This window comes from Urocampus carinirostris, chromosome 11 (assembly GCF_059441175.1).
Source record: "Urocampus carinirostris isolate Australia breed hairy pipefish chromosome 11, RoL_Ucar_1.0, whole genome shotgun sequence".
NCBI classification, from domain to species: Eukaryota; Metazoa; Chordata; class Actinopteri; order Syngnathiformes; family Syngnathidae; genus Urocampus; species Urocampus carinirostris.
In genome coordinates this window covers 11,486,254-11,507,464 of record NC_142359.1, presented here as the reverse complement: position 1 = coordinate 11,507,464, position 21,211 = coordinate 11,486,254, and the positions used below count along the sequence as shown (strand labels likewise).

The 21,211-nt window shown below is 41.1% G+C and overlaps 1 protein-coding gene across 8 annotated transcripts in view; it reads right to left on the bottom strand.

The window, feature by feature from the left end:
* LOC148356406 (ELKS/Rab6-interacting/CAST family member 1-like) overlaps positions 1–21,211 on the bottom strand; it is a 179,019-nt gene that overhangs the window by 122,209 nt on the left and 35,599 nt on the right. For all 8 annotated transcript variants that reach the window (XM_088347183.1, XM_088347186.1, XM_088347185.1 and 5 more), the window contains 4 exons: positions 9,941–10,197; positions 7,573–7,744; positions 3,708–3,782; positions 421–576 (listed from right to left, as the gene is read on the bottom strand). In XM_088347183.1, the coding sequence (XP_088203309.1) occupies positions 421–576; positions 3,708–3,782; positions 7,573–7,744; positions 9,941–10,197 (660 nt within the window). The remainder of the gene's footprint in view (positions 1–420; positions 577–3,707; positions 3,783–7,572; positions 7,745–9,940; positions 10,198–21,211) is intronic.

The following is a 21,211-nucleotide window of genomic DNA, read 5'->3' as shown; positions in this document are numbered from 1 at the left end:
CTGCACGGCCGCTATTGGGAAATGTGAAGCACACTGTAAAGCCCTTTGGGAAGTCTTGACTTGAAAAGCGCTATATAAATGCAGATCATTTCATTTGATTTCATTTCATGGAGATACTCTCCCGTACAGTACATACATGCGTCTAAGCAGTGTGTGAAATAACGTCTGCCCGGGTGGCCGACAACTTTTTTAAGAATGCGCGTCCGAATTCGCCACGGAAACCAACCGCCTGGCGGAAAAAAAAAGAAAGCTGCGCGTCGTATTGTAAACCACAGTGTTTAAAATGTCGAATAAAAGGAGCAGCTAGTAGTCCGGAATTTACGGTAGACCGTGCCGCCGCCTGAGAAACGATCCACCTCCTGCTTTCTATCACTTGACGTATTTGGGAGGGGTTATAAAAAAGCTACGTGAAGGAGTCACCTTATTCTTCATGAACTTGGAGTGGGATCGGTACACCTCCATCTGCTTGATCTCTTCCTCTCGCTCCTCGCTGCTGAGCGCACCGTTGGATTTGAGCACGTTTACCTCGTCCTCCAGCTCCCTCATGGCACGCTCCAGCGAGCTGATTTTGGCATCCTGGCGGGAATTCAAAGCGTCAAGAGGAGGGCCGCGATGATCAATCGATATTATCAACGAAAATCAAGAGTAGGGATAGTCAATAATCAATTCCATTTATGACTATTGTCGCGAGACATGATTCAGCGTTCATTTTACCTCTGAATAGTGATGAGTCCCGGGGACTCGCAAGCTCAAAAATCTATGGTTCCCAAATGAGATCTATGGGTCCCCAAAATTTAGTGTTATCGAGGTTGAAATTGTAAATCGGTGACAAATATATAATAAAAATCTATATATTCATTCAGTTTTAATCATCAAATTAATAATTCATTTTCTGCATCAAATTATTGTTGGTAATATACCGATTAAAGGGATAACCACAAACCTGTCTTTTTTTCATTTTCTCCTTTAATACTTCCTTTTTTTCTTAACTTCTTTATACAACATAATAATTCGTAATATAATGCATCAAAGCAAGGGAGCCGTTAGAGAGCCGGCTCTCTTGAATGAGTTGAGCCGAAAACGCCTATTCTCTAAAAAGAGACGGACTTTTCACCACACAACTCGAGATCGGCGTACATACGAAAACTCGAATCGCGATACCAAAACAACATTTGCCGGATCTGCCTGACGAAAAGTTTGGAGTGCAGTAAATCTTTGTTTAAAAAAATGTAATCAGGTAATAATGACAATTTTGTGTCAAAAAAGTTGCGTCCCGGGGACGCACGTTGATTTGAGACTATGCATCCCCAGCAAAAATGATGCGTCTAGGACGCAGGGACGCGGGCAAATGAGAACACTGCATGATTAACCGACAGAGTGAGGCCTCTTACATAATTAGAATCTCTGCTGAGAGTCACTCGTGCACAATAGTGTCTGTGTTTCGAGCGGTAACAAAAATGACAGTGTTAACATCAAGTACTCATACTAAAACTTTTCAAGTCTGGAAGCATTTTAGCCTGGATATAGCGGGGGGAAGGGGGACACACTACATTTTGTGTATTATACATAGATATTTTGCGATGAAAGAGATAGGGAATTATCTCGTGTGCAGCCCCTTCTCAAGGTTTCTTATTATCCTCATGCTGAGATTTTTGAGTTTTTCCTTGCCCACATGCTGGTTTCGGATCATGGGACGATAAAATGGTAGTCTGTAGTCCAGGGGTCTCAAACTTGCGACAAGTTTGAGGCCCCAGCTTCAAATAGAAAAGTTTAAAGGGACTGTGTATTCTTAAGAGCCTCCCAGTAGTAAAAGAAATAATTGATTAAAAGATATGTTGATTTAGAAAAAGAAGGCAAAATAAGATATTAGTTTTCAAGTTTTTAAATAATTGTAGGTCGAGATATTTGGATGTAGTTTACATAACATGGGCTCATTGTCCGGCATTTTACTGCTATTAAAAAAAAAAAAAAACGTTTTCTTGTTCTTCTTTTTTCCCTTGTTTTTCTTTCTTTTTCTTATTTTTTCATTTTCTTTTTTAATTCATTTTCTCTTTGTTTCCTTGTTTTTTCTAATTTTTTTCATCGTTTTCCTTTTTAAGCTCCATTGTTGCGGTCATAGACTTTTTCGACAATATCAAGGATCGAGGCGTCGTTGCTGCACTTTCTGGACAAATCTTTACATAATACCTGTGTTTTTTTATGATTTTATTCTTGATGTTCACTATGTTTTGTGTATTGTTACCCAATGCTAGATCTATTGCACCGTGGTCATCCTGGAAGAGGGATTACCACTTGTGAGGCCCCTTCTCAGGGTTTCTTTTTTGCTCACGCTGAGGTTTTGAGTTTTCCCTTGCCCGCATGTTGGTTTAAGATCAGGGGATGGTGTAATTGTAATCCTGTGCAGTTCTTTGATACATTTTTGATTAAGGGCTATACAAATAAATTTCACTTGACTTCTTTCATTTTAAATAGCTGGGGGGGAAATTTATACTTTTTGCTCACTTTGATTCTCTATAGTTTGTGTTATACTTTGTGCTTTGTAGCACCTTTTTTGGTTGCACAATAAAATACAGTGTCATCTAGTGGTCAGATCATACACACTGTCCTTTTCACGTGAGTGCAGCCCATGTAAAATAAGGATTGATTTATTAATGATTGATTGAATTTCATATTTCCCGTGACCCCACTGAGGATAAGCGGTGCAGATAAGGATGGATGACTTTCATATTATTTTTTTCAGTTTCTTTTTTTTCTTTTCTTTTTTAAACTTATTTCATGTAACATATTTTGTTGAAAGTGGAAGAGTGCAACTTCTTATACAAGAGGTTTCTGGTGGAAAACCCGATTCATCACGAACCTCATCGGGACCCAAGTTTTGACAGCCCCCAAATAAATCGAGTTTGAAACCCCTGCTGTCATCTGAGCCGCCCTTTGAGACTTCTTGTGACTAAGGGCTATACAAAGAAACATGACTTGACATCTATTTACTGTTCTACTGCTGCTAATAAGCCTGTTCTTGGTTTACAGGGATAAAGAAATAAAAGTTTAATGAATTTTGCCTGTCCCTCAAAAAGAACAGTGTTTTATTTATGGATTCCACTGAACGGATACCGTGCCGAATTGGTTCTAGAATTCATTTCAATTTCTACTCCTCTTTCTCAAATGTTCCGCAGCCTGAACAGCTTTTCTATAAGTAAGATTAAAACACATGGGCAATAATAAGGGCTCTTTGAACTCAGCTGGGCATTGTTAACACATACAGAGAAAATATTCGACTTTCAACTTTGCGAGGACACCTCAAACGACACACCCCATCTTTAAGAAAAAATAAATAATTATCCATAATTCGACTCATTTTATTTAAAAGTTGGTGCTGAGTTGACTAACTGAATAGACTAGCCTCATACCACGAGGCTCTTTAACTCCACCCAGGGGAGTAAAAGCCCACATTAAACCCCACCCCCACATTTGCATAATACCATATCTTTATTACAGTGTGTATTTTATGTAGCACTATTTAAATACTCCGTATCAACACGTTATATTGGGTATTTCTGTATTCTATTTATTTTATTTCATTATTATTTTATTTTCAACACAAGGATACTGCTGGAAGTGTGAATTTCACTACGGGGATGAATAAAGTATTTATCTATCTATCTAGTTGCAGCCCTAGTCAAGAGCCATGTGGTGAAACAGCGCCTCACCTTCATTTCGATGACCGTCTGCAGGGCCTTGGTTTTGGTGGATTCAGGAGCTGCTTCGTACCTTCGGTGCAGCTCCTGAGGGATAAATTTGGCACAGTTATCAGCAGACGACTGCGAGCAGGGATGGAGCAAAGGGGGAGAGGGTCGTGGGATTATGATCGGGGAAGTGGAATGATGAGAAGGTTGCAGAGCAGGTCGCACGATTGGGACAGGGAAGGATGGAGAATGCTGGAGGAGGACGTGACGAGGAGATCGGGGGGAGGTGAAAACGACGGGATAGTGGCGGCGAGAAGGTGGAGAAGGTGCGGGGAAGGAAGGGGAGGAGCGGAGAAGGGGGAAAGAGTGAGACGGCTGAAATCTGGGAGAAAGATGGAAGGAAGTTGGGATAGGGATTGAGGGAGAAGAGGGAAACGAAGGCGTGATGGGGGCCGATGAGGAGCAAGGGCGGGGATGGTGCCCTCTTGCTGAAGCACCGGCTTTGAGCCTCCTTGGGTCGATCCGATCATCCCACATTGTTAAAAACCCAGATATAAGAAAAGAAAACACTAACAGTTGGAAGAACCAATAAAATAATGGCAAGAATTTTCCAAACCCGCCGCACACTCTACTCAAGATTGTTTGTTTTCCCGTTAATCTTTGAGTTGTTATCCAGTCCAATCTCAAGTGAAGTGAGATGACAGGGGGATGCCGAAGCACAAGATGAAGAAAAGCGTGAAGAAAAGGAGGGCGGAACAGCACCAAAGGAGTGTTCGCATCACTGATTCTCTTTGGCCGAATATACTCTCAGGGGCAGAGTAGCAAAGTCACAAACACACGTATGTGAAAGCAATGTTGGCTGACATAGCTGGGGGCAATGTCGATACACACAAAAAAGACCATAAAGTGGAGGTCACGGTTGATTGAAATATAGAAATATGGGAAGGTATACGTCATCCCCGAAACACCACAGAATGTGTGTGTATTCATGACCCAAAACAGCCGGAGTAGCAGTACAAGTTTGAATGGAGCGAGAGAAAATTTACCGTAAATTCCAGACTATAAGCCGCTACTTTTTTCCCAAACGTTCAACCCTGCAGCTTATTCAGTGATCCTCACTATGTAAATTGCATTAAGAAAGGCACATGACGCAGATTTCAAGCTAAAAGCAATCGAGCAGTCCGATAAAGAAGGAAACAGAGCTACTGCACGTAAACTTTACTTTGCGAGTGTGTTGCTAGCGTGTTTTTGAATAAGGGAGCGTGGGATGACGTCTATATAAAAAGTCTCTTTCCCATACTGGGGAAAACGACTTTGATGACGTCGGTTATAAGGGGGAAGATGAAGACGGTTTGCCGTGATTTCTACAAGTACCGTATATTTTTTTAACAGACCCGTTTACTGTGTTGCGAGCGTGTTCCTAGTAGCGTTTTGCTACCCTTCACAGGCACGGTTTGGGATGAAAGTTATAATATTATTATTAAAGCTTTGAAAACCGTCTTTCTTTGTAAATATGTGTAACCATGTAAAATATATATTTACAACTGCATATTTTTGTCATGTATTTATTTTAGAGACTTATTCTGTTATGTTTTCCATGGGCGAATCAAAAAGAAGGGGCGAAAACAACGGGGGCTGATGGGAAGTGGAGTAAAGGTGAGACGTGTTTGTGGACGCAGCGGACAATAGTGGATATATATTTTTCCCATCCTTACCTTTGGAAATATATTTTTTTTTCCTTGGATTATTTTCAACGGGACCCGGACTCTGCAGGTCTGCATCAAACCTTAAGTACCGGTATCATTTTCCGTTCACTTTGCCGGCTGTGGTTTTTGGACTGTGTACTTTATATTCAGTTACAATCGCGGGACTCAAAGTCGGGTTTGGGTTAATTTTGTGATTGTGTTACATGTTTTTATGTGGGAGCATGCGGCTTATGTACAGGTGCGGCTTGTGTAAGTACAAAAGCGGTTATCCTCTTAAAATGTGGTGGGTGCGGCTTATAATCAGGTGCGCTCTATAGTCCGGAATTTACGGTATATGTTGAGTTACATCTTTTGAGTCAAAATTTTTTCAAAATTTTTTCAAGCACCGTAGGAGCCTGTGGGTGCAAGCCATTAAACAACTGATTGACCTTGGATAATAATCGTGGCAATCAAGTTTGGATTTACTTGAATACCGAATGCATTCTGAAGTGTAAGTAGGATAAGTGTCGGAGAAATGCTAAGAGTTTGCTACCAATCCCTACTATAAAAGGTATGATTGCTTCGTCTGGTGCTAGCTAGAACATATTTTATTATAATAATAACCATACCAATAATAAAAACATTATTAGTGATCTATATGTTATTCTTATTGATTTATTGTCATTATCATTATAATTAATGATCCCACAAACACAAATGCTAGGTCCTTAACTTGGCCCAAGGCTTTAATGCAAGGTTCTTAGATTTGCCCTGATCGCAGCAAGGCTTTAGGGCTAGGACCTTAGCTTGGCCTTTTGGCTGAGAGTAAGTGTCCCGGCTCCTAGGCTTTGTAGCGTATTATGAACTGACCGATAACGGATAATGGATAATGAATAACGAAGATAGAACAATAACCCTTAAAAACCCCAAAACCACATTTAATATGAGTGCAAGCCATGGAAAGTAAAATTTTGAGTAAACTAAGATACTTTAAAGATGAACTGTTCAGGTGTGCCACCTTTTGAATCCATTTAACTTGCTGGCATAAGGCGCCCGCTTTGAGACTGGGAGGTCGGTGGTTCGCGCCCCGGCCGAGTCATTTCTAAGACTTAAAAAGTGGTCGGCGGCGCCCTCTGTTGGCTGCGGCTGCATCGGCTCGCTACAACGGGTCAGGTGCAATCGACATTTCGTTCTGTGTACATTGTTACACAGAATGACAATACAAGGAAATTATTATTATTATTATTATTATTATTATAAAAACGTATTTTATGAGGCAAAAAGGTGGCATCCAAAAGCTCCACAAAGTAGCTTGCAATCTAATAAACGTGTCCCGGCGATCATAAGAACTAGGGGTTTTACCAAAATAATTGCTATTTTGTTGCTTGCTTATTTGTGCTTGATTGAAATGTGACTACCTACGATCTTTTTCTGTCAATCGGCTGGTATGAACTGACATATATTTGCCTTCTGCCTTAACAATGCACACGCAGCTTGGCTACTTGTTTCCAAAAAAACAAAAAAAAGGGTCTTTATTCTTAAGATGGTGGATTATAGATAGTGACGTCTTAAATAAGCACAACATATGCGAAAGGGGCAAGATAGCGAATTTATATACGTGATCAAAGTCAACAACAACAACAACAACGAACAGTATTTATAATTTACGCTTTTGTGTGTCTTTTTCGTATACAAAGTCAATCCATATCGGGTAAGTAAAGAGTAAAATACCATTTTATGTCGGCCAGTTAAACGGACCAGAATAGTGCCTCAGATGACTAGCTCATAAATACAGTAGTTGAGTCAGTTATTTTAATAGCTAGCAGCCACAGGCTCCTACAGTACTTTTGAAAAAGCCCATTTCTTCTAGGCGTACGAAGAAATTGTGTTCCTGAAAATTGCGACAGGGCGTGTTTTCTTCAATTGCAACTCTAAAAACGCAACTCAACATACAATTCTGCTTTCGCTCTGCTCAAACTCGGGCTTTTACCCCGGTTCTTTAAGGTTAACAATGCGCTCGCATCCTGTGCTGATATGCTAATGACGGAGGCTATAAAAGGGTCAATTAGGATATTAATTTAAGATTTACTTCTGCATTGACCATGTGTCACCAACTCTATTTCGCCACTAGGGGGAAATCCTGCATTAAACAAGCACGAGTGGATGGCCGTTTGAGAGGAAGGATTATTTGAATTTGTGAGCACCTCTCTGAGTAGCAGCATCTCCTTGTCCTTCTGTTCCAGGAAGCCCTCCAGCTGGTGGATGGTCATTTCTGCGTCGGCCAGCCGCCTCGTTCGCTCGTGGTCCTCCTCCGTTGCGCGAGAAGAAAGGCCCTTGCTCTGCAACATTTCTAGTAGCTTCTTAATGGACTCGTCCCTGTTGTGATAGAGAAGAGACTTAATGTGAGTTATTGACTGTTAACCGTTAACTGCAAAACCGTTTTTATAATATTTTGCATTTTGTGTTAGAAATAAAAACGAACAATTAGTCTTGGCATGGACGGATGAGACGTGTCCCCAATAATGAATGATTGTCTCGTCCCCACCCAGGGTTTGCACACCCTTTAAAAGAGAATTATCAGAGGCGGCAGTAGCTCAGGAGGTAGAGCGCTCGTCTTGGGATCAAGGGATCCCAGTGAGAATCCCGGCTCGTCCGTGTTACATGTCGAAGTGTCCTTGGGTAAGACACTGAACCCCTAATACCCCCAATAAGCAGGTTAGCGCTATTGGGAAAATGTGGAGCACATTGTAAAGCGCTTTGGGAAGTCATTGACTTGAAAAGCGCTATATAAATGCAGATCATTTCATTTAATTTCAAGACATATGATTTTTAGATCTTGAGTACATCACAAATTTGTGGATCTGAACCATGCATTGTGTTCATATTTCTTAAAAAAATATCTCACCATACAGGTGTTAGGTAAAAATGAGTTATTTGTAATTCACCTTTTCAGTTGCAGGAAGTTCTGCCCAATACAATTTCCCACGGAGAAACTACCTTCATTTTTTTGCATGGCCCATAATAAATGTCCATTACTGATACGTAATCCTTGTCCTAATATACATTTCATAGGGGGCTGTTGAGGTGTAGCGTGCACCTGTCCTCTTGGGCGCGACTCACAGGGCTAATGATGCTTTGTATGACAATGCCATACACACTAAATCCAGCTGCTGTTGTTCACAAAGGAAGACCAAAAAGAATGGGAAATGGAAGCGACCAGAAAGCAGCGTTGGCGTCATATTTAAGCAGACTTGTTGCGAAACATGGAAAGAATTTCAAGCACTTTTTAATCCTTGAAAACACTATATTAAAGGTCAACTATGTGTAAGGATTTCAAACAACCATACAAACCGTGCCTACCTATATTATAAAGTATAATGTGCTATCTCCCCACCAATGCCAAGACAAGAACAAAACTACGCACTTGAACAAATCCTTGTCTTTAACAAAGTTATATAAATCACAATCAAAATATTAAGTCTGTGTTTCCCATCTCGTTTGGAGCCAAGGCACTTGTTTTTTATGAAGAAATATTGAGGCACACCATCAAAAATGTTAGAAAAGTCATTCTTGGCACTCGGTTCATTTAGTTGTTACTTTATGTTTTTTAATAATTATGTCTTCTAGATTGACAGTATAATCTCGTTTTTACCTTTGGTGGTCACTGTGGCTCATGCGATGGGACAGGTTATTGATTTTATATTTTAGTGCTGTAATTTAGGGTTTTCACATTCATCTAGGAATGGGCAGGTGTTGGTAGGTTTGCAGTTTTATGCTCTCTCAATTATGTTATTTTTGCTTGCAGAGTACCACGGGAGATGTGTAAATGTTGAAAAATCTTCTTCTATCCCATTCCTGCTTTAAACATTTCCACAACTTCTTCTGGCAAGTTATTTGTTCTTCATAAGGCTCTCTGTTCTTCTGTGTTTGGTTTCACAGACCTCTAAGCCCATTGCAGGTGTATTTTAACTGAGACTTAAGGGACCATGTGGGATATTCAGTGCCTCCTAGTGGTACAAAAAAAATTTTAATCAGTAAAAACACATTTTAAAAAATTGATTTGAATACATTAACTAGCATCCCAATGTTTATTTCTATAAAAAAATCATAGGTCAAGAAATTTGTATTTTATTTTTTTCCCCGTGGAATTCCCACTGAGGTAGCCACCATGTTTGTCCTTCAGAATGCCGCCACGCTCTGCACTGTGGCACTGTCCAGACAACAAAGTGCCATCTAGTGGTTAAATATTACACACTGGGACATTGTTAGCCATTTAGGTCGACATTGGATCTTTCATAAGTCATCAGGGAACTTCTGGAATCAATTGGCTGAGCTGAGAGAACAGGGGGGCAATATATATATATATATATATATTTTTTTTATAAAACGTTGAAACAATTTGGTTCCTTTTCACGATTGTGTCTCACATATTGTTGATTCCTAGAGAATATTTTAAATTTCTAAGCTTTAGGTGCAACCCTGAAACGTGGCAAAATGACAAAGGGTTCTGGGGGAGCCATTACTTTGGCTAAACACTGCAAGTACAGTAAATCGAAGCATTTGGCACGTCACCTAGCATTTAAAGTGTGCTTCTGAGTGTCGATCCTGAGCTCCATCTCTTCGACTGTTTTCCTCAGGAGGAAGAGCTCCTTGACTTGTCGCTCGTATTCGCTGTGGAGACGCAGGAAGTTCTCCTCGGTCATTTCCTGCAAGGAGACGGCCTGCGAGCCCTGACGGCCAGTTTCGGAGTAATCGGACTGGAAAAGCTGGTTGAGATCGCGTTGGATCCGGAGCTCGTCTTGCAAGGCCTGGATGGTGCCCTGTAAATGCTGGAGGAGACAGACAAGGGGGAATCAGAATCCTGCAGCGTAAAGCAGACTAGACTTTTTCTATGAGGACCACACGCAGATAAAATGGAAGGACGCAGGAGCATCCTCAAGGATGCTATGAACATTTTTTTAGGGACATTCAAAGCCAATTTTCCAATTTCTCCAGTAGCATTAAAAGAAAAAATCTGTTGTGAATTATGTATTTTGAAGAGCCACAAATGTAACGGTGATTTACATATGACATTTTTAATCTTGCGTGTGCATTTATTAAAACATACGATTAGTAGATCTTGAGCAAATCTCTCTCTCTCTCTCTCTCTCTCTCTCTCTCTCTCTCTCTCTCTCTCTCTCTCTCTCTCTCTCTCTCTCTCTCTCTCTCTCTCTCGCTCTCTCTCTCTCTCTAGTTCTAGTCCTATTTCGAATTCTCTCTCTCTTTCTCTCTAGTTCTAGTCCTATTTCGAATTCTCTCTCTCTCTCTCTCTCTAGTTCTAGTCCTATTTCAAATTCTCTCTCTCTCTCTCTCTAGTTCTAGTCCTATTTCATATTCTCTCTCTCTCTCTCTCTCTCTCTAGTACTAGTCCTATTTCAAATTCTCTCTCTCTCTCTCTCTCTAGTTCTAGTCCTATTTCAAATTCTCTCTCTCTCTAGTTCTAGTCCTATTTCAAATTCTCTCTCTCTCTCTAGTACTAGTCCTATTTCAAATTCTCTCTCTCTCTCTAGTTCTAGTCCTATTTCAAATTCTCTCGCTCTCTCTAGTTCTAGTCCTATTTCAAATTCTCTCTCTCTCTCTAGTTCTAGTCCTATTTCAAAAATGTCACATTAGCTTGCAGTGAATGATGTGCAACAATTATAAGGATTCACAACGAGGATTCGAAAGCCGGCATTGGTTCTACTGCGGAAGTTCTGCCTTTTTTTTTTCCTTTTAAGCAACAAAAAAAAGAAATGTATAAATATAAACCAAAACAGGGTGCACAATGACCTCGCTATATGTTTCTCAAAGGCAGAACAGTGACATCACATCGGTACAAATGATTGTGAACCAAACATTTATTTCTATCCAATCAAACAAACACGTTGCTTTTTTTAAATTACAACATTTTGGATGAAAAGCTATCAAATAATTGACACAGCCCTGAAAATAGGATGAAGACAAAAAAAAAATACTATTGTAGCATTTTCGTAATAACGACCCCAAGCATGTTGGTTCAATTGACATGTTAACCACAAGAGGGCACTTCAAGACCAATCTATATGTTTCTCAAGGGCAGAACATTTTCAGTATGCCTTATCCTTATTATGCATTAACTGTGCATTTCTAATTTTATCATCCATATTTTGCAGTATAAACTTTCAGATTCCAGGCCAATTTGAAGTCTTTAGGTTTATTCCAGAAAATACAGTAATCAAGCAATCGTATATGTTTTCCATGGTTAGCACTGATTAATTACTCAGAAGTTTCCTCATATTGGGCAGTATGTATACGCTGGGAAAAGCTGGACTTCTTATGGCACGCAATCCCGGCATAAATTAACAAACTCTGACACACAAACGCTCTCGTCAAGCATACCAAACCACATCGGAGTGGCTCGGGGCAAACAAAACGCTCGGACCGTATGCAGATGATGTCGGTGAACACCGTGCTAACTTCGGAAAAGATTCATACGAAATATTCGGATTATAAAAACGCACACGCAGTCCGCGCGCTGATGCGAGAGCTCCCACTGACAGACGCAGCTGGAGTGTGCAGCTGAGAAATGCCAGACCACTTGAGAGAGAGTGAAGGGGACGCAGGGGAAGGAATTAATTGAGGCATCCATTAACAAGCCGTTAAAAACCTCAAAAGGGAATACAACAGATTGAAAGTGAAAAGGCAGGAACGGTGCAGCATGTTCAATATGCTGCAAAAGTTGGACGTTTCAGAAAAGACTTGTGCTGTGAATCAGCCCAAAAGATATTCGTTTTCAATACATGACAAGTCCTCCCACCTAGGGAAAAATGCTTGTGAAATTATGGTCAATAGTTTTACTAGTATTTAATAGTATGCTCTTAAATACATTACATATACAGTCAAGTCAAGTCATTTTTATTTGTATAGCCCTTAATCACAAAGAGTCTCAAAGGGCTTCACAGGTCATCTCATCTCATCTCATTAGCTGTACCGCTTATCCTCATTAGGGTCGTGGGGGGGCTGGAGCCCATCCCAGCCATCTCCGGGCAGTGGGCAGGGGACACCCTGAACTGGTTGCCAGCCAATCGCAGGGCACACAGGGACAGACAACTCACTCGCTCATTCACACCTAGGGACAATTTGGACCGGCCAATTCACCTGAAATGCATGTTTTTGGAATTTGGGAGGAAACCGGAGTGCCCGGAGGAAACCCACGCAAGCACAGGGAGAACATACAAACTCCGCACAGGAAGTCTGGAGCTGGATTTGAACCCTCGCAGGAGGTTCCCATGACATGAACTGTGCCGAACATGCGCTAACCACTGCGCCGCCGTGCTGCCCTCACAGGTTATTACACATTTTTCAGACTATTATTACACCATCCCCTGATCTGGAACCAACATGAGGGCAAGGAAAAACTCAAAAACCTCAACATGAGGAAAATGAAGAAACCTTGAGAAGGGACCACACATGTGGGATCCCCCTTTCAGGATTACCAGACAGCAAAGGATGTTGCAATCACAAATAATTCAGAGATATTGCCTACTAAAAGTACAGGTTATTCATATGCTATAGAGTAGAAGTGTGTTTTAAGCTTAGATTTAAACATTTCCACTGAGGTTGCAGATCAGATCTCCGGGGGAAGAGCAATACAGGACTTCCAAAACGAGATTTCACATTTCTCCAGTACTATTGAAAGAAAAAAATCCAGCATGAATTGTGTATTTTGCAGGGAGACAACAACATCTGGGATTCAAATATATTTGTTTATGAGACAAATCTCTACCCCATATACTGTAGGCATTGGGTACAAATAATATGTAACTTACATTTTCAGTTGCAGGAAGTTCTTCCCATCACATATACAACTGGGAAACACATCCTCAATTTTTTGCACGGGCCACAATAAATAGTCCTAATTTATACGTGTACTATCTATCTATCTATCCATCTATATACCAAAGCCATATCCCCCAAGTGGGAGGTGGCTAGACTCAAGATGACACTCACATTTACCCAACATTCATTCCCATTCGCTCTTCCCAACCTGACACCGAACATTAAGCCCACAGCACAACAAGGGCTGAGTTAATGTGCTGCAGGGAGGCTTGATAGCATACATTGGTTTGCCCCCTCCGCGTCACATGCGTCAGTATCAGTCATTCTTAACTGTCCTTCACTAATCACATATTGTCATTACACACACTCCATTAAATGAACTGACCTTACATCCAGATCAGTTTTACCCCATCGATCCACCCATATTTGGGCCTTCCTCTTACTCCATTTCTACCACTTCTTCACTAAATACTCTTTTAGTCAAACGGCTTTCATCCATTCTTTCCATAGGTCCAGACCATCTCAGAACATTTTCATCATTTTACCCTTTTTTGCAAGTCAGTGCAAAATATTTACATTTATTTGTTTCCGGCCTTTCATTATCAACTTCCGAGCGTTTTACATGTCCGTTTTTCAGTTTGTGCCCAAAGCGTTAATTTTAGTCATGAAATGAAATGAAATGAAATGATCTGAAATGAAATGATCTGCATTTATATAGCGCTTTTCAAGTCAATGACTTCCCAAAGCGCTTTACATTGTGCTTCACATTTCCCAATAGCGGCCGTGATCTGTGCAGCCATGTAAGGCGCTAACCTGCTTATTGGGGGTATTGGGGGGTTGAGTGTCTTACCCAAGGACACTTCGACAAGTAACACGGACAAGCCGGGATTCGAACTGGGATCCCTTAATCCTAAAACGATCGCTCTACCTCCTGAGCTACCCAGTAGATCATTTCATTTCAGTCCTAATTTATACGTGTACTATCTATCTATCTATCCATCTATATACCAAAGCCATATCCCCCAAGTGGGAGGTGGCTAGACTCAAGATGACACTCACATTTACCCAACATTCATTCCCATTCGCTCTTCCCAACCTGACACCGAACATTAAGCCCACAGCACAACAAGGGCTGAGTTAATGTGCTGCAGGGAGTCAATCTCTTGGTACAATGTCACATGGTCACTGACATTTGGAGTAAAAGTCTGTAACATGCAATCATAATAATTTCCTTGTATTGTCATTCTGTGTAACAATGTACACAGAACGAAATGTCGATTGCACCTGACCCGTTGTAGCGAGCCGATGCAGCCGCAGCCAACAGAGGGCGCCGCCGACCACTTTTTAAGTCTTAGGAATGACTCGGCCGGGGCGCGAACCACCAGCTCAGTAGCCTAGATGGTAAGGCGCCCGCTTTGAGACTGGGAGGTCGGTGGTTCGCGCCCCGGCCGAGTCATTCCTAAGACTTAAAAAAAAGTGGTCGGCGGCGCCCTCTGTTGGCTGCGGCTGCATCGGCTCGCTACAACGGGTCAGGTGCAATCGACATTTCGTTCTGTGTACATTGTTACACAGAATGACAATACAAGGAAATTATTATTATTATTATTATTATCAAAACCACTTGAATATTTTTGTCATATATCCCACAACAATTAGAGTGTAACAGAACTGAAACATAAGAAACAAAACAGGAAAAACGCCAGCAAGAATCTGTGACTCGAGTTTTTTCTCTCATCTTTAAAAGTTGTTGTCACTGGTTTCTGAATGTGTGAAACTAGTCCTGGGGTCAGCAATAAGCGGCTCTGGCAACGCATACAGATCGTTGGCACTCCCTAGTGGCTCCCTGGTCGACTAACAAACGTGACACAAAACATTCTTATTGTTTTGCAATAAATTTTCATGTAGATATCTACAGGGTATACAGTGAAGAAAATAAGTATTTGAACTCCCTGCTATTTTGTTATTCCTCCCAATTAGAATTTAGAATTTCATCGTAGGTGCATGTGTACTGTGAGAGAGATAAACTAAAAAGAAAAATCCAGAAATCACAATGTATGATTTTTTTACGATTTAGTTATTTATTTTCTTCACTGTATGTACAGAGTGTGTTGCCTTCCTTATAGGGCTTATATAAATCTTGTAAATTTTTGTGGCTCCAAACCCATTTTTATTTTTGGTCCAATAGCGGCGCAGTGGTTAGCGCGTGTGCGGCACAGTTCTGAGGTCGTGGGAACCTCCTGCGTGGGTTCAAATCCAGCTCCCGGCCTTACTGTGCGGAGTTTGTATGTTCTCCCCGTGCTTGCGTGGGTTTCCTCCGGGCACTCCGGTTTCCTCCCACATTCCAAAGACATGCATTTCAGGTGAATTGGCCGGTCCAAATTGTCCCTAGGTGTGACTGAGCGAGTGAGTTGTCTGTCCCTGTGTGCCCTGCAATTGGCTGGCGACCAGTTCAGGGTTTCCCCTGCCCACTGCCCGATGATTGCTGGGATGGCCCCGCGACCCTACTGAGGATAAGCGGTGCAGCTGATGAGATGAGATGAGATGAGAAGTCTTTCAACATTTTGCATTGCCAACCCCCTGGTCCAGCCAGAATGAACTGCAGTTGTCCTCTGTAAATACTTTTTCAGGTACCAATAAAATAAATAAAATAAAAATCCTTTTTGCCATAATTTTATGACAACTTAAAAAGGAAAAATAGAAAATTAGTCATTGATTTTGCACATATCGCATTAAAAGACATTTTACATAGCTGAAATTGGGCAAAAAAAAGCAAAACACGAGAGGCGCCAGGAAGTGACACTTAATCTCATCCCGCCTCTTTGTACCCTGCAGCCACCGCTCTGCTGTCCTTAACCAAGAACCATGTTACTCCTCCGTCTCATCCCTCGCTCACTGGCTGATTCATACTTACGCAAACAAACATATACGTGTATCTATTTGCATCCTTTGTGTGTGTTTAACCGGAGCACTTTGATGAGATCGCCCACTCGCACGCTAAGAGGATATGAAGTTGGAACAATTTCAGAAAATCCTTCTTTTAGAGAAAGCAGAGCGCAGAAAACTGTATCACATTCTCATAGTTGAGTACAAAACACATCAGAATAAATGGCTGCAACGATTAGTCGATGTCAACAAAAATTGATAATAGAAATAGTCGACAATGAATTCCAAAGTCGTTTATAGTCGCAGGACACGTTTTTATAAAAGAGTAAGGCATCTTACATGATTATAATCTCTGCTGAGAGTCGCTCATTTGCAACAGCATGTCTGTATCGAGCAGTATCATACAGAAATAATGGCATCAACATCAAGTACACGTACCAAAACTTGTGAAGTTTTGGGAGCACGTCAGCCTGTATTCTCCGAAAAGAAAGACTACTTACAAAGCTTGCAAAGAAAACATGCCGTATCATGGCAGTACCTCGTTGATGCACTAACGTTTAAAGAGAAAAGTCGAGCAAAGCGGAGTCGGACTTGCCTCGGTAAAATTTAATTACAGACGCTCCCCCACTTACGACTATTTGACTAACGGAAAAAGGTAGATGCGAACAATATCTGGACGAAAAATATCCAGACATTGCTGTCAGTTAAATTTTGTATTGTGTACACCTTTTTTCAAGGACTTTACTGTAGTACTTATTTCCGCCGTGTGGCGCTGTGAGAGGTCAGACTGAATCCACCCTGAACAAGAAAAATCCGCTTCCTCTTCCTACTTTGTGTGTAAATATACACGTATATACGTATACTCCACTGTATCTCTGAAGAACTTTGACGTTTTTATTGTTTAATATCTCGTGCATGCATTAAATACGGTTGGTGTAAAGTGTGAAAAAGAGGCGAGCCATTTCTTTTGAAATGAAAGTGGAATAAGAAAGATTGATGCGGCTGACTAAATGGTTGGATCGCTTTCTACCACGGAGGAGAAAGTCGCCTAACTGTGGAAGCTCATCTTCCAAAAGTAAGTTAAACTTCACTATATTTATCTTTATAGAGCATATTATTGTATTAAATGTTTATCTTTTTATACAAAACAATCCAGGTTACTTAGAGAAGCCTTAAACATACTTATATAAACCTTAAACATACGAAATACTGTATAGCACTGAAGCAACATACGAACAAATTCAACTTCTGTCTTGTTCGTAAGTAGGGTAGCGTCTGTAACATTCAAGCAATACGGTTTGGATGACATGCATTGAACACGTTTGAAATCCATATACCGTAAATTCCGGACTATAGAGCGCACCTGATTTTAAGCCGCACCCACCACATCTTAAGAGGAAAACCGATTTTGTACTTACACAAGCCGCACCTGTATATAAGCTGCATGCGCCCACATTAAAACATGTAACACAATCACAAAATTAGCCCAAACCCGGCTTTGAGTCCCGCGATTGTACCTGAATAGAAAGTACACAGTCCAAAAACCACAGCCGGCAAAATGGACAGAAAATGATACCGGTACTTATGGTCTGATGCAGACCTGCAGAGTCCGGGTACCCGTTGAAACTAATCCAAGGAAAAAAAGTCTATATTTCCAAAGGTATGGGTGGGAAAAATATATATCCACTATTGTCCGCCGCGACAACAGGTCTCACTCACCTTTACCCCACTTCCCGTCAGCCCGCGTTTGCTCCGCCCCTTTTTTAATTTGCAAAACATATCAGAATAAGTGTCTCAAATAAATACATTACAGAAATATACAGGTGCAAATACATATTATACATCGGTTACACATATTTACAAAGAAAGACGGTACACCGAGAGACTTTTCAAAGCTTTAATTATAATATTATAACTTTCATCCCAAACCGTGCCTGTGAAGGGTAGCAAAACGCTACTAGGAACACGCTCGCAAGACAGTAAACGGGTCAGTTAAAAAAAAACATACCGTACTGGTAGAAACCACAGTAAACCGTCCTCATCTTCCTCCTTATAACTGACGTCATCAAAGTCGTCTTCCCCAGTATGGGAAAGAGACTTTGTCACAAAGACGTCGTCCCACGCTCCCTTATTCAAAAGCATGCTAGCAACACACTCGCAAAGTGAAGTATACGTGCAGTAGCTCTGTTTCCTTCTTTATCGGACTGCCCGTTTGCTTTTAGCTAGAAAGCTACGTCATGTGCCTTTCTTTTTGCAATTTGCATGATGAGGATATGTCTACGCTAATTTAATTTGTGCACAAGCTAAGAAGTTGCAGTCTTCCTCGGCGCATATATTCCACCGGTCTAAATCTTACCTTTTGTACTCGAGCGCCGCTGGCGGCTGTTAGAAAAATTACATAAATTGGCCGCATCACTGAATAAGCCGCAGGGTTGAAGGTTTGGGAAAAAAGTAGTGGCTTATAGTCCGGAATTTACGCTAATTCACTATCAAAGAGCTTCAGCAATATGCCAGACTGTGCCTCAAAAACGTATTACAAATTTAAATATATGCAGTATGAAAAACAAACGGCAGTTGTTAAAATGTTAAAAAGAACAAACGCCAGTTGTCAAAACCGTTGAGAATTGCTAATTACTTTTGTTAAAACTTTGCAGTTGACCACTGGATATACTTAACAATATGCACATAGTATTTGTTTTGTTTATTCTTCACCTACTTCTAATACGCCTGTTCTTGGTTTGCAGGGACAAATAAAAATGTTTTTTTGATTTTCTCATTGATTTTCATGTCCCTAAAATACTGACAGAGGTCAATTCATGGAGTTATATCCCTAATGGGCCTAATTTTATTTAGATGAGACATTTTTATTTAATTTTTGTATGAAACCACAGTGTGTTTAAAAAAGATGTCAAGTCAGATCAAGTTATGTTTATTTGTGAAGCCCTTAGTCACCAAGAGTCTCAAAGGGCTGCACAGACGACATATTATTGCAAACCACAGACTATTACGACACCATCCCCTGATCTAAAACCTACATGAGGGCAAGGAAAAACTCAAAAACCTCAACATAAGGAAAATGAAAAAACCTTGAGAAAGGATTGTATTTCTTCTCATCTCATCTCATTAGCTGTATCCTTATCAGGGTCGCAGGGGGGCTGGAGCCCATCCGAGCCATCTCCGGGCAGTGGGCAGGGGACACCCTGAACTGGTCGCCAGCCAATCGCAGGGCACACGGGGACAGACAACTCACTCGCTCAGTCACACCTAGGGACAATTTTGGACCGGCCAATCCACCTGAAATGCATGTCTTTGGAATGTGGGAGGAAACCCACGCAAGCACAGGGAGAACATACAAACTTCGCACAGTAACGCCGGTAGCTGGATTTGAACCCACGCAGGAGGTTCCCACGACCTCAGAACTGTGCCGCACACGCGCTAACCACTGCGCCGCCGTGCTGCCGATTGTATTTCTTATAGCAGCAATTTTTCTTGCGTTTATTATAATAAAAATAAAACAAATTCCAGAAAATAACAATAACTATCCGATTATTTGACTTATATCAATAGTAGGTGACTAGTCAACTCTTGAAATAATCATGAGTTGCAGAAAATCGATGTATAAGAGTCAAAACAAGTAAACAGTGAAAACAACGCAACCATTGGGAGCCTCAAGTCCAATGTTGACCCTAATAAGTCACATTGAGATGCTGCATCAGGGTCAGAGTTGGGTTTACAGGCAAGGGAAAATGTTAGAAGAGCAGCCAGCTGTCACATACGTTTACAATGAGCACTTTCACCTCATGTCAAGTTGCAGTGAGAGGGTGGAAGGAAAAAAGTGGGGAATGCCTCCGCACCCGCTTCATTCCTGTCCAGAGTCGCTCCTTGTAAGGAGAGCCATGACGCCTGCGGTGCCTCAGCAGGCAAACACAGCACCTCACAAAGAAAGTGGAGAAAAAGAGAGGAGGAGGAGGGTCGCTGTCTAAAGGTCAAAGCCTCCGCCCTGCTTGATTGTTTTCTAGTGTTCTCGGATACTGGAACTTGGGCAAGTACAGCCTGGGGGCACCCATTCTTTTCCAAACTGTTTTTTTTTTTTTTCGGAAGGGGTTCGCACCCCCTAAGGAAACAGAGTACTGGTTTCCATGGTTGCGATTGGTATGAGAATCCTCAGGATCTGATTCAGATAAAGCACCTTCATCATCTGGTCGCCGTTGTTGTTGTTATAAAGCAGGGGTGCTCATTAAGAAAATAGCAACCCACTGGTGGAGCGCAGAGGTAGTACTGCTACATCACGGGAAATTGTATTTGTTGGGATACGCTGCAATCCAGTGGTCAAAAGCAGCATGAGAGCGTCAACGTTGCTTATGCAGGAACAAATTGGAGAACTCAAAATGCTGTCCACAAAAGGTGCAATTTATTACAATTATAAAAGGTGTTTAAATTATTTTATTTTTTTCCATATTTAATGATAAAGAGTTTAAATGATTGCTGGGATGGGCTCCAGTACCCCCGCGACCCTACTGAGGATAAGCGGTGCAGCTAATGAGATGAGTTTAAATGAAATGAAACTGTAGAAACATTGCTTTGACACACTAAAACAGGGGTGGCCAACCCGGTCCTCAAGAGCCGCATGTCCTGCATGTTTTTGGAGTTTCTCTGTTCAAATACAGGTGATCCCAATCACCTGGGTCATTATCAAGCTCCCGCACAGCTTGCAAACAATCTTAAAATTTGCATCACCTGAGAAACCTCCAAAACATGCAGGACATGCGGCTCTTGAGGACCGGGTTGGCCACCCCTGCACTAAAAGGTAGTCTGTGTAAAGCTTATTTAGCTTTTATTTTTAAAACTAGCATGGCCAAAAACTAGTATTGTCTTCTTCTAGATTGTAAATTAGCATTTTCTATGTAAATAAAAACTGACATTGATTTCCTCAATGATGCAAGTTATCTCATTCAGGGTTTGTACACCTTTTCCATGGCCAAATTCAACCACTTTTTTAAAACTCTCAAACAAATTTTCAGATTTCCTCAGTATCAATAAAAGCGAAAATCGAGTGTAATTCGTGTATTTGTGCACAGACACAAATATATCTGCAATTTACATATGAGATTATTAATCTCGCGT